The sequence below is a fragment of the Pygocentrus nattereri genome, chromosome 11 (genome assembly GCF_015220715.1).
Source record: "Pygocentrus nattereri isolate fPygNat1 chromosome 11, fPygNat1.pri, whole genome shotgun sequence".
In the NCBI taxonomy this organism is placed as follows: domain Eukaryota; kingdom Metazoa; phylum Chordata; class Actinopteri; order Characiformes; family Serrasalmidae; genus Pygocentrus; species Pygocentrus nattereri.
In genome coordinates, this window is record NC_051221.1 from 32190347 (window position 1) to 32204854 (window position 14508).

General features: G+C 39.8%; 1 protein-coding gene across 1 annotated transcript in view; it reads right to left on the reverse strand.

Annotated features, from left to right (window-relative positions):
• The window catches only part of LOC108429398 (mucin-5AC-like), a 29233-nt gene extending 14869 nt beyond the window's left edge, over positions 1-14364 (reverse strand). Inside the window, exons 1-2 of the mRNA XM_017701103.2 lie at positions 3782-14364; positions 1142-1356 (exon numbers count right to left, since the gene is read on the reverse strand). Coding sequence (XP_017556592.2) covers positions 1142-1356; positions 3782-14180 — 10614 coding nt within the window. The 5' untranslated portion in view covers positions 14181-14364. The remainder of the gene's footprint in view (positions 1-1141; positions 1357-3781) is intronic.
• Between the last annotated feature and the right edge of the window lie 144 nt (positions 14365-14508).

Genomic DNA, 14508 nt, shown 5'->3' on the forward strand with positions numbered 1-14508 from the left:
AAATGGAGTATGCAAAATGTTAATTTATCTGCCCCTTGTGCAAACACACAAATAAATGGGCAATTAGGATACACTTGTGTATACCCCTGGTCAGCGTTATAACCCTAGAAAGCCACTAACATTGGGGACGACCCCATCCATCCCTCACACAGACTTTTTTCACTGCTGCCATCTGGCAGGAGGTACCAGAGCATCCATGCCACCACCGCCAGACTCTGCAACAGCTTTGCTCCTCAAGTAATCAGGTTTTTAAACTCACAAAGACTGAGCTAAAGCCCCCAACCCCCCCCCCCCCCCTCATACACATACTCCACACACACTGTTTTACTGTTTTTCTACCTCAGTAACTGCTGTGTTTATGTATGTCATCTGACTGCGTGACTCACAGATCACAGCATGTTATATATCTCTGCACCTTTTCCACTACCTCATGTCCAGAATGAGTGCTGTGTCGGTGCTGCACTGTCCTGTCTGTTTACTGTGTCTAATGTCTGTTTAATTTATCATATTTATTGTTTCTAGTTTAATTTTTTGTTTATACACTGTGTCTGCACGTTCACACTTTGTACTTTTTGTTCCTTGGTGCACCGTGTTGTTCCTGGAGGAACGTAATTTCACTCCACTGTGTACTTGTACGTAGATGGAATGGCAATAAAAGCCTCTTGACTTGACTAGACTGTAAACAACTCTCTTAACATTTGGAGGATGCAGAGGTTAAGTTCACAGCTGTGATATGGTCAATTCATAGCCTATGGTTCATGTGAACGAAATTCAGAAAAGTTTGGAAACTCAAATACAAATCCAATTCCAAAAAAGCTGAGACAGTATGAGAAATGCCAATATAAAAAAATACATATCTCCTCAGAATCACCCATTGTGGTTGAAATAGCAACTAAATGACTAAACTTTGACATTTGTGTATACATGCCACCTACATATTATTCAGTACATAAATTCACAAAATACATCTATACATTGTTTAAAATGCAAAAGAAAAATTGATTGTTATTTTTGAAAATTCAAATTGTATACTGTTTAGTGGTCGAGACATGTTCAGTTCATTTTAACTAAAACATAGAGGTTGAACATTTTCAATCTGTAATCCAAGTTGAATGAATTTGGTTGTGTTTATTCAAATTACCTTTTTTGGTGGATCAAGGTATTCGCAGTCCATAAATGGCTTAGACGTAGTAATAGCAGGAGTGGAGGTACTACGGGCAGCAGAAGTAGGAGGTGTTGGAGAAGGAGGAGTAGTGGAAGGGCAAGGTTGTGGTGTTATAACAATTTCACAGGCTGGACCACAGTAAACACTGGAACACTGCCCAGCCCCTCTAGTTTCATTATACATGAGAGACCCTAGAGGTAGAGTTGAGCAAAAATAAAATTATTAACAACTCAGAAAGAAAGGAAAGCAAATTTATATTCCCATAATACCTTGGCATCTTTCCTGTAAATCAGGAGTGTCCAGCCTTATCCACAGAAAGCTTGGTTTTAATGCTCAGGAGCACAAGTAGAATGAGATGCGCTTATGCTTGACTACAATGAAATCCTGAACTCACACAGGCCCTTTGTAGATAAGACAGGACAGCATTTTCTGTTTCCATGAAGGAAGGCTGTATGGCAGCTTTTTGCAATATGGAACTAGCAGTAAGTGAGCATGAACTTACACAACTATTTAATAGCACATCTGTATAAATGTTTGTATATCTGTGTTTAAAAGCAAGTCAGCTATGGATCAGCCATGGTAACACCCATATTAAGGACAACCACTTGTAGCTTTACATGTTTGCATATTAGACCACATTAATTTAGTTAGCAACTGTTAATATTTATTTATTTATTTATTTATTTTTTTAACCTGTCATGTCTGGCCATTTTTGCAATCGGAATGGTAATCCGAATGTACTGATGTACCAAACATATTTGTTTTCACAAGAAAAAGCTCTATAGGTTACTAAAGCCTATTCTTGTTAAAGTTTGTATTTTATTTGTTTGGCCAGGCCTGACAGGCAATAAAAAAGAGGACAGGAAAGAAAGAGAAGAAGGGAGGAAAAAAAAAAAAAGATAATAATAATAATAAAAAATCATGATAATGATAATTAAATAGTAAAAGTGATAAATAGTAAATAAATAAATAGAAAAAAAAAAATAAAAAAAAGAAAGAAAAAAAAAGAAAGAAAAAAAAGTAAATAATCAGACAACTAAATAAACTGTTATTATTTAGTCTAATTGAATTTAAGACACTGCAAACATTATATTTCCTTTTTAAATCAAAGGGGCACTGTTCAGTTAATAACCTATTATTTTGCAGACTTGTGTCATCTAGCTAACATGAACTAACTGTGCAAAATACAGTAATTTGGTAATAAAAGCAGGAAATCACTAATCCTACGACTGGCAACAAGAATCCTGAACGCTTTGTCTATAACAATAAAGTGGGAGGAAAGATTGTAGTCTTCACAGGAAAGTGTGAGAATGTTGTAATTGGAAGCTGTCGGGAATTATATACAAGAGTTATAATTCAAATGTGATTGGTTTGTTCTTGGACAAATGCCATTAGTGCCATTCTGTGGTTGACCTGAGGTGTTTCCCATAGTGAGATACTGAAGGGATGATTAAAGAGAAACTGAAGTCTTCAGTTTCTGTTATTCATACACTCATCAACTGATGACAACTGATGAGTTAACAATAATGCATTGTAGTGCACTAAGGTGCCAACTATGGGGTCCACTGAGTTATAGGCTCCTGCAAAACTTAAAAAGGCATAATGTATCCCCTATCCTAGGGCAGAGTTTGAGGAAAGCCACAGTAGTAAAACAGCAACTGTAGTGAAACTGCAATTAACAGTGGGGATTTTAGGCATTTAGGGTCACTACGACAAACAGAAATATGGTGATGTTCCGGGCATATGCTTCACTCACGGGTTCTTTCTTTGTCCTGCAGGGCTGCCAGAACAGATGGATATTATACAGTCACAGGGTATAGGATATTTACAGAAAAACACAAAAAATCTTTGGAAAGCTGGATAAAACATAATTTGAGCACTAAAACAAAACGTTTTTTTTTGCCCATCCAGTGTTTCACTCAAGTCGCACATGACAGTGCATGGATCTCACACAGGTGCTGAAGGTTGATAAAACCAATAATTTTCTATAAGCTATCACTACATGTTTTCTATTTGCTTTACAGTGTTCTTTAGTGTACTTTTGTGTGAGACCTGGTTAGCTGTTTTCAAAATGTGTGTAAAAAATGAGTGAAAGCAATGAGAATGCACTAGTCATGTAAAAAGACACTTCTGCTTTGCTAGGAAGGTGACAGTGAGTGTTAGGTTGAACACAATTTCATTAAATGTTCATCAATTTTTAGAAAAGCAAAAAGCCAGTAAAGTCTGTGGGTAACAGCAGATTGTTATATCTTAACAGAATCACTAAATCTGAAATGGAATTTGTCAATTTTGCACAAACCATTAGGAAAATATCAAAGTACTCCACCTCCAGTGGACTGAGAGAAACTGATTTGAACGGATAGTGTTCTAGCACGCTTACACATGCCTATAGATCATGTATTCAGTCTAATTCTAAGTGCACCACTCTGCGCTGGGTTAGTGCTGGTCACGAACATACTGAAAACATATCTGCCACAGTTACAGGAACCAGTGGTGAAATTTATGCTTTATTTTGAGCTGGCACCATGACCATGAAAAAGGCAGTTTTTAAATAATTCAAAATGAATAAACATCAAAATACAATTTTATCAGCAGGAAAATAAAAGCAGCACTTGCCTGGGCTGAACTCCTTGGTTTTATATATGCAGACACAAATGACGGGTGATGGGGTGTTGGTTGTTGTTGGCTTTGTGATTACATTAAATGTGGTTTCTGTTGTGCTGTGCTGTGTTGGTCTTGATGCTGTTGTAGTTTTGGCTGGTGTTGTGGACACCGAGATACGTGTTGTTGAACTTCTTGTGGTAGAGCCTGTTGTAGTTTTTGTTGTTGTCCTTGTTGTAGTTGATGGAGTTCTTGATGTTGAGCCAACTGTTGTAGTTTTCATTGTTGTGGACACTGGATAGGTTGTTGAACGTCTTGTGGTAGAGCCTGTTGTAGCTGTGGTTGTTTTTCCTGTTGTTGTTGTTGATGATGGCTTTGTAGTGGCGCAGTTTTCATTACCTCTACAGCATTTTACCCGTATTTCATAGTTGTAACATGGTGGAAAGTTGTTTTCCGTGTTATAACATTTAAGACCAACAGAAACGTCACATGTCACATTTTGACCCAAATCTGCTAATGGCACATCCTTGTATTCTTTGGCTCTGCATTCAATGTCTGCTGGTTTCTCACAGGTAATGTTTCCAGATTTCCACATGGCAGCTATAGATTCAAATTCGCCTCCTCCTTTGGTTGTTACACTATCAGGGTAGTTGGTGTCCAACCACTGAGACCATTGGCAAGTCAAAGGCAAACAACCAGGTGCTGTTGGAGTTGTTATTGTTGTTGTTTTTGGAGTAACTTTAGTAGTTACAGTCATAGTTGTAGAACCTTTTGATGCTGTTGTAGTTTTGGCTGGTGTTGTGGACACCGAGATACGTGTTGTTGAACTTCTTGTGGTAGAGCCTGTTGTAGTTTTTGTTGTTGTCCTTGTTGTAGTTGATGGAGTTCTTGATGTTGAGCCAACTGTTGTAGTTTTCATTGTTGTGGACACTGGATAGGTTGTTGAACGTCTTGTGGTAGAGCCTGTTGTAGCTGTGGTTGTTTTTCCTTTTGTTGTTGATGATGGCTTTGTAGTGGCGCAGTTTTCATTAACTCTACAGCATTTTACCCGTATTTCGTAGTTGTAACATGGTGGAAAGTTGTTTTTGGTGTTATAACATTTAAGACCAACAGAAACGTCACATGTCACATTTTGACCCAAATCTGCTAAAGGCACATCCTTGTATTCTTTGGCTCTGCATTCAATGTCTGCTGGTTTCTCACAGGTAATGTTTCCAGATTTCCACATGGCAGCTATAGATTCAAATTCGCCTCCTCCTTTGGTTGTTACACTATCAGGGTAGTTGGTGTCCAACCACTGAGACCATTGGCAAGTCAAAGGCAAACAACCAGGTGTTGTTGGAGTTGTTATTGTTGTTGTTTTTGGAGTAACTTTAGTAGTTACAGTCATAGTTGTAGAACTTTTTGATGCTGTTGTAGTTTTGGCTGGTGTTGTGGACACCGAGATACGTGTTGTTGAACTTCTTGTGGTAGAGCCTGTTGTAGTTTTTGTTGTTGTCCTTGTTGTAGTTGATGGAGTTCTTGATGTTGAGCCAACTGTTGTAGTTTTCATTGTTGTGGACACTGGATAGGTTGTTGAACGTCTTGTGGTAGAGCCTGTTGTAGCTGTGGTTGTTTTTTCTTTTGTTGTTGATGATGGCTTTGTAGTGGCGCAGTTTTCATTAACTTTACAGCATTTGACCCGTATTTCGTAGTTGTAACATGGTGGAAAGTTGTTTTTGGTGTTATAACATTTAAGACCAACAGAAACGTCACATGTCACATTTTGACCCAAACCTGCTAAAGGCACATCCTTGTATTCTTTGGCTCTGCATTCAATGTCTGCTGGTTTCTCACAGGTAATGTTTCCAGATTTCCACATGGCAGCTATAGATTCAAATTCGCCTCCTCCTTTGGTTGTTACACTATCAGGGTAATTGGTGTCCAACCACTGAGACCATTGGCAAGTCAAAGGCAAACAACCAGGTGTTGTTGGAGTTGTTATTGTTGTTGTTTTTGGAGTAACTTTAGTAGTTACAGTCATAGTTGTAGAACTTTTTGATGCTGTTGTAGTTTTGGCTGGTGTTGTGGACACCGAGATACGTGTTGTTGAACTTCTTGTGGTAGAGCCTGTTGTAGTTTTTGTTGTTGTCCTTGTTGTAGTTGATGGAGTTCTTGATGTTGAGCCAACTGTTGTAGTTTTCATTGTTGTGGACACTGGATAGGTTGTTGAACGTCTTGTGGTAGAGCCTGTTGTAGCTGTGGTTGTTTTTTCTTTTGTTGTTGATGATGGCTTTGTAGTGGCGCAGTTTTCATTACCTCTACAGCATTTGACCCGTATTTCGTAGTTGTAACATGGTGGAAAGTTGTTTTTGGTGTTATAACATTTAAGACCAACAGAAACGTCACATGTCACATTTTGACCCAAATCTGCTAAAGGCACATCCTTGTATTCTTTGGCTCTGCATTCAATGTCTGCTGGTTTCTCACAGGTAATGTTTCCAGATTTCCACATGGCAGCTATAGATTCAAATTCGCCTCCTCCTTTGGTTGTTACACTATCAGGGTAGTTGGTGTCCAACCACTGAGACCATTGGCAAGTCAAAGGCAAACAACCAGGTGTTGTTGGAGTTGTTATTGTTGTTGTTTTTGGAGTAACTTTAGTAGTTACAGTCATAGTTGTAGAACTTTTTGATGCTGTTGTAGTTTTGGCTGGTGTTGTGGACACCGAGATACGTGTTGTTGAACTTCTTGTGGTGGAGCCTGTTGTAGTTTTTGTTGTTGTCCTTGTTGTAGTTGATGGAGTTCTTGATGTTGAGCCAACTGTTGTAGTTTTCATTGTTGTGGACACTGGATAGGTTGTTGAACGTCTTGTGGTAGAGCCTGTTGTAGCTGTGGTTGTTTTTTCTTTTGTTGTTGATGATGGCTTTGTAGTGGCGCAGTTTTCATTACCTCTACAGCATTTGACCCGTATTTCGTAGTTGTAACATGGTGGAAAGTTGTTTTTGGTGTTATAACATTTAAGACCAACAGAAACGTCACATGTCACATTTTGACCCAAATCTGCTAAAGGCACATCCTTGTATTCTTTGGCTCTGCATTCAATGTCTGCTGGTTTCTCACAGGTAATGTTTCCAGATTTCCACATGGCAGCTATAGATTCAAATTCGCCTCCTCCTTTGGTTGTTACACTATCAGGGTAGTTGGTGTCCAACCACTGAGACCATTGGCAAGTCAAAGGCGAACAACCAGGTGTTGTTGGAGTTGTTATTGTTGTTGTTTTTGGAGTAACTTTAGTAGTTACAGTCATAGTTGTAGAACTTTTTGATGCTGTTGTAGTTTTGGCTGGTGTTGTGGACACCGAGATACGTGTTGTTGAACTTCTTGTGGTAGAGCCTGTTGTAGTTTTTGTTGTTGTCCTTGTTGTAGTTGATGGAGTTCTTGATGTTGAGCCAACTGTTGTAGTTTTCATTGTTGTGGACACTGGATAGGTTGTTGAACGTCTTGTGGTAGAGCCTGTTGTAGCTGTGGTTGTTTTTTCTTTTGTTGTTGATGATGGCTTTGTAGTGGCGCAGTTTTCATTACCTCTACAGCATTTGACCCGTATTTCGTAGTTGTAACATGGTGGAAAGTTGTTTTTGGTGTTATAACATTTAAGACCAACAGAAACGTCACATGTCACATTTTGACCCAAATCTGCTAAAGGCACATCCTTGTATTCTTTGGCTCTGCATTCAATGTCTGCTGGTTTCTCACAGGTAATGTTTCCAGATTTCCACATGGCAGCTATAGATTCAAATTCGCCTCCTCCTTTGGTTGTTACACTATCAGGGTAGTTGGTGTCCAACCACTGAGACCATTGGCAAGTCAAAGGCAAACAACCAGGTGTTGTTGGAGTTGTTATTGTTGTTGTTTTTGGAGTAACTTTAGTAGTTACAGTCATAGTTGTAGAACTTTTTGATGCTGTTGTAGTTTTGGCTGGTGTTGTGGACACCGAGATACGTGTTGTTGAACTTCTTGTGGTGGAGCCTGTTGTAGTTTTTGTTGTTGTCCTTGTTGTAGTTGATGGAGTTCTTGATGTTGAGCCAACTGTTGTAGTTTTCATTGTTGTGGACACTGGATAGGTTGTTGAACGTCTTGTGGTAGAGCCTGTTGTAGCTGTGGTTGTTTTTTCTTTTGTTGTTGATGATGGCTTTGTAGTGGCGCAGTTTTCATTACCTCTACAGCATTTGACCCGTATTTCGTAGTTGTAACATGGTGGAAAGTTGTTTTTGGTGTTATAACATTTAAGACCAACAGAAACGTCACATGTCACATTTTGACCCAAATCTGCTAAAGGCACATCCTTGTATTCTTTGGCTCTGCATTCAATGTCTGCTGGTTTCTCACAGGTAATGTTTCCAGATTTCCACATGGCAGCTATAGATTCAAATTCGCCTCCTCCTTTGGTTGTTACACTATCAGGGTAGTTGGTGTCCAACCACTGAGACCATTGGCAAGTCAAAGGCGAACAACCAGGTGTTGTTGGAGTTGTTATTGTTGTTGTTTTTGGAGTAACTTTAGTAGTTACAGTCATAGTTGTAGAACTTTTTGATGCTGTTGTAGTTTTGGCTGGTGTTGTGGACACCGAGATACGTGTTGTTGAACTTCTTGTGGTAGAGCCTGTTGTAGTTTTTGTTGTTGTCCTTGTTGTAGTTGATGGAGTTCTTGATGTTGAGCCAACTGTTGTAGTTTTCATTGTTGTGGACACTGGATAGGTTGTTGAACGTCTTGAGGTAGAGCCTGTTGTAGCTGTGGTTGTTTTTCCTGTTGTTGTTGATGATGGCTTTGTAGTGGCGCAGTTTTCATTACCTCTACAGCATTTGACCCGTATTTCGTAGTTGTAACATGGTGGAAAGTTGTTTTTGGTGTTATAACATTTAAGACCAACAGAAACGTCACATGTCACATTTTGACCCAAATCTGCTAAAGGCACATCCTTGTATTCTTTGGCTCTGCATTCAATGTCTGCTGGTTTCTCACAGGTAATGTTTCCAGATTTCCACATGGCAGCTATAGATTCAAATTCGCCTCCTCCTTTGGTTGTTACACTATCAGGGTAGTTGGTGTCCAACCACTGAGACCATTGGCAAGTCAAAGGCAAACAACCAGGTGTTGTTGGAGTTGTTATTGTTGTTGTTTTTGGAGTAACTTTAGTAGTTACAGTCATAGTTGTAGAACTTTTTGATGCTGTTGTAGTTTTGGCTGGTGTTGTGGACACCGAGATACGTGTTGTTGAACTTCTTGTGGTAGAGCCTGTTGTAGTTTTTGTTGTTGTCCTTGTTGTAGTTGATGGAGTTCTTGATGTTGAGCCAACTGTTGTAGTTTTCATTGTTGTGGACACTGGATAGGTTGTTGAACGTCTTGTGGTAGAGCCTGTTGTAGCTGTGGTTGTTTTTTCTTTTGTTGTTGATGATGGCTTTGTAGTGGCGCAGTTTTCATTACCTCTACAGCATTTGACCCGTATTTCGTAGTTGTAACATGGTGGAAAGTTGTTTTTGGTGTTATAACATTTAAGACCAACAGAAACGTCACATGTCACATTTTGACCCAAATCTGCTAAAGGCACATCCTTGTATTCTTTGGCTCTGCATTCAATGTCTGCTGGTTTCTCACAGGTAATGTTTCCAGATTTCCACATGGCAGCTATAGATTCAAATTCGCCTCCTCCTTTGGTTGTTACACTATCAGGGTAGTTGGTGTCCAACCACTGAGACCATTGGCAAGTCAAAGGCAAACAACCAGGTGTTGTTGGAGTTGTTATTGTTGTTGTTTTTGGAGTAACTTTAGTAGTTACAGTCATAGTTGTAGAACTTTTTGATGCTGTTGTAGTTTTGGCTGGTGTTGTGGACACCGAGATACGTGTTGTTGAACTTCTTGTGGTAGAGCCTGTTGTAGTTTTTGTTGTTGTCCTTGTTGTAGTTGATGGAGTTCTTGATGTTGAGCCAACTGTTGTAGTTTTCATTGTTGTGGACACTGGATAGGTTGTTGAACGTCTTGTGGTAGAGCCTGTTGTAGCTGTGGTTGTTTTTTCTTTTGTTGTTGATGATGGCTTTGTAGTGGCGCAGTTTTCATTACCTCTACAGCATTTGACCCGTATTTCGTAGTTGTAACATGGTGGAAAGTTGTTTTTGGTGTTATAACATTTAAGACCAACAGAAACGTCACATGTCACATTTTGACCCAAATCTGCTAAAGGCACATCCTTGTATTCTTTGGCTCTGCATTCAATGTCTGCTGGTTTCTCACAGGTAATGTTTCCAGATTTCCACATGGCAGCTATAGATTCAAATTCGCCTCCTCCTTTGGTTGTTACACTATCAGGGTAGTTGGTGTCCAACCACTGAGACCATTGGCAAGTCAAAGGCAAACAACCAGGTGTTGTTGGAGTTGTTATTGTTGTTGTTTTTGGAGTAACTTTAGTAGTTACAGTCATAGTTGTAGAACTTTTTGATGCTGTTGTAGTTTTGGCTGGTGTTGTGGACACCGAGATACGTGTTGTTGAACTTCTTGTGGTGGAGCCTGTTGTAGTTTTTGTTGTTGTCCTTGTTGTAGTTGATGGAGTTCTTGATGTTGAGCCAACTGTTGTAGTTTTCATTGTTGTGGACACTGGATAGGTTGTTGAACGTCTTGTGGTAGAGCCTGTTGTAGCTGTGGTTGTTTTTTCTTTTGTTGTTGATGATGGCTTTGTAGTGGCGCAGTTTTCATTACCTCTACAGCATTTGACCCGTATTTCGTAGTTGTAACATGGTGGAAAGTTGTTTTTGGTGTTATAACATTTAAGACCAACAGAAATGTCACATGTCACATTTTGACCCAAATCTGCTAAAGGCACATCCTTGTATTCTTTGGCTCTGCATTCAATGTCTGCTGGTTTCTCACAGGTAATGTTTCCAGATTTCCACATGGCAGCTATAGATTCAAATTCGCCTCCTCCTTTGGTTGTTACACTATCAGGGTAGTTGGTGTCCAACCACTGAGACCATTGGCAAGTCAAAGGCAAACAACCAGGTGTTGTTGGAGTTGTTATTGTTGTTGTTTTTGGAGTAACTTTAGTAGTTACAGTCATAGTTGTAGAACTTTTTGATGCTGTTGTAGTTTTGGCTGGTGTTGTGGACACCGAGATACGTGTTGTTGAACTTCTTGTGGTAGAGCCTGTTGTAGTTTTTGTTGTTGTCCTTGTTGTAGTTGATGGAGTTCTTGATGTTGAGCCAACTGTTGTAGTTTTCATTGTTGTGGACACTGGATAGGTTGTTGAACGTCTTGTGGTAGAGCCTGTTGTAGCTGTGGTTGTTTTTTCTTTTGTTGTTGATGATGGCTTTGTAGTGGCGCAGTTTTCATTACCTCTACAGCATTTGACCCGTATTTCGTAGTTGTAACATGGTGGAAAGTTGTTTTTGGTGTTATAACATTTAAGACCAACAGAAACGTCACATGTCACATTTTGACCCAAATCTGCTAAAGGCACATCCTTGTATTCTTTGGCTCTGCATTCAATGTCTGCTGGTTTCTCACAGGTAATGTTTCCAGATTTCCACATGGCAGCTATAGATTCAAATTCGCCTCCTCCTTTGGTTGTTACACTATCAGGGTAGTTGGTGTCCAACCACTGAGACCATTGGCAAGTCAAAGGCAAACAACCAGGTGTTGTTGGAGTTGTTATTGTTGTTGTTTTTGGAGTAACTTTAGTAGTTACAGTCATAGTTGTAGAACTTTTTGATGCTGTTGTAGTTTTGGCTGGTGTTGTGGACACCGAGATACGTGTTGTTGAACTTCTTGTGGTAGAGCCTGTTGTAGTTTTTGTTGTTGTCCTTGTTGTAGTTGATGGAGTTCTTGATGTTGAGCCAACTGTTGTAGTTTTCATTGTTGTGGACACTGGATAGGTTGTTGAACGTCTTGTGGTAGAGCCTGTTGTAGCTGTGGTTGTTTTTTCTTTTGTTGTTGATGATGGCTTTGTAGTGGCGCAGTTTTCATTACCTCTACAGCATTTGACCCGTATTTCGTAGTTGTAACATGGTGGAAAGTTGTTTTTGGTGTTATAACATTTAAGACCAACAGAAACGTCACATGTCACATTTTGACCCAAATCTGCTAAAGGCACATCCTTGTATTCTTTGGCTCTGCATTCAATGTCTGCTGGTTTCTCACAGGTAATGTTTCCAGATTTCCACATGGCAGCTATAGATTCAAATTCGCCTCCTCCTTTGGTTGTTACACTATCAGGGTAGTTGGTGTCCAACCACTGAGACCATTGGCAAGTCAAAGGCAAACAACCAGGTGTTGTTGGAGTTGTTATTGTTGTTGTTTTTGGAGTAACTTTAGTAGTTACAGTCATAGTTGTAGAACTTTTTGATGCTGTTGTAGTTTTGGCTGGTGTTGTGGACACCGAGATACGTGTTGTTGAACTTCTTGTGGTAGAGCCTGTTGTAGTTTTTGTTGTTGTCCTTGTTGTAGTTGATGGAGTTCTTGATGTTGAGCCAACTGTTGTAGTTTTCATTGTTGTGGACACTGGATAGGTTGTTGAACGTCTTGTGGTAGAGCCTGTTGTAGCTGTGGTTGTTTTTCCTGTTGTTGTTGATGATGGCTTTGTAGTGGCGCAGTTTTCATTACCTCTACAGCATTTGACCCGTATTTCGTAGTTGTAACATGGTGGAAAGTTGTTTTTGGTGTTATAACATTTAAGACCAATAGAAACGTCACATGTCACATTTTGACCCAAATCTGCTAAAGGCACATCCTTGTATGCTTTGGCTCTGCATTCAATGTCTGCTGGTTTCTCACAGGTAATGTTTCCAGATTTCCACATGGCAGCTATAGATTCAAATTCGCCTCCTCCTTTGGTTGTTACACTATCAGGGTAGTTGGTGTCCAACCACTGAGACCATTGGCAAGTCAAAGGCAAACAACCAGGTGTTGTTGGAGTTGTTATTGTTGTTGTTTTTGGAGTAACTTTAGTAGTTACAGTCATAGTTGTAGAACTTTTTGATGCTGTTGTAGTTTTGGCTGGTGTTGTGGACACCGAGATACGTGTTGTTGAACTTCTTGTGGTAGAGCCTGTTGTAGTTTTTGTTGTTGTCCTTGTTGTAGTTGATGGAGTTCTTGATGTTGAGCCAACTGTTGTAGTTTTCATTGTTGTGGACACTGGATAGGTTGTTGAACGTCTTGTGGTAGAGCCTGTTGTAGCTGTGGTTGTTTTTTCTTTTGTTGTTGATGATGGCTTTGTAGTGGCGCAGTTTTCATTACCTCTACAGCATTTGACCCGTATTTCGTAGTTGTAACATGGTGGAAAGTTGTTTTTGGTGTTATAACATTTAAGACCAACAGAAACGTCACATGTCACATTTTGACCCAAATCTGCTAAAGGCACATCCTTGTATTCTTTGGCTCTGCATTCAATGTCTGCTGGTTTCTCACAGGTAATGTTTCCAGATTTCCACATGGCAGCTATAGATTCAAATTCGCCTCCTCCTTTGGTTGTTACACTATCAGGGTAGTTGGTGTCCAACCACTGAGACCATTGGCAAGTCAAAGGCAAACAACCAGGTGTTGTTGGAGTTGTTATTGTTGTTGTTTTTGGAGTAACTTTAGTAGTTACAGTCATAGTTGTAGAACTTTTTGATGCTGTTGTAGTTTTGGCTGGTGTTGTGGACACCGAGATACGTGTTGTTGAACTTCTTGTGGTAGAGCCTGTTGTAGTTTTTGTTGTTGTCCTTGTTGTAGTTGATGGAGTTCTTGATGTTGAGCCAACTGTTGTAGTTTTCATTGTTGTGGACACTGGATAGGTTGTTGAACGTCTTGTGGTAGAGCCTGTTGTAGCTGTGGTTGTTTTTTCTTTTGTTGTTGATGATGGCTTTGTAGTGGCGCAGTTTTCATTACCTCTACAGCATTTGACCCGTATTTCGTAGTTGTAACATGGTGGAAAGTTGTTTTTGGTGTTATAACATTTAAGACCAACAGAAACGTCACATGTCACATTTTGACCCAAATCTGCTAAAGGCACATCCTTGTATTCTTTGGCTCTGCATTCAATGTCTGCTGGTTTCTCACAGGTAATGTTTCCAGATTTCCACATGGCAGCTATAGATTCAAATTCGCCTCCTCCTTTGGTTGTTACACTATCAGGGTAGTTGGTGTCCAACCACTGAGACCATTGGCAAGTCAAAGGCAAACAACCAGGTGTTGTTGGAGTTGTTATTGTTGTTGTTTTTGGAGTAACTTTAGTAGTTACAGTCATAGTTGTAGAACTTTTTGATGCTGTTGTAGTTTTGGCTGGTGTTGTGGACACCGAGATACGTGTTGTTGAACTTCTTGTGGTAGAGCCTGTTGTAGTTTTTGTTGTTGTCCTTGTTGTAGTTGATGGAGTTCTTGATGTTGAGCCAACTGTTGTAGTTTTCATTGTTGTGGACACTGGATAGGTTGTTGAACGTCTTGTGGTAGAGCCTGTTGTAGCTGTGGTTGTTTTTTCTTTTGTTGTTGATGATGGCTTTGTAGTGGCGCAGTTTTCATTACCTCTACAGCATTTGACCCGTATTTCGTAGTTGTAACATGGTGGAAAGTTGTTTTTGGTGTTATAACATTTAAGACCAATAGAAACGTCACATGTCACATTTTGACCCAAATCTGCTAAAGGCACATCCTTGTATGCTTTGGCTCTGCATTCAATCTCTGCTGGTTTCTCACAGGTAATGTTTCCAGATTTCCACATGGCAGCTATAGATTCAAAT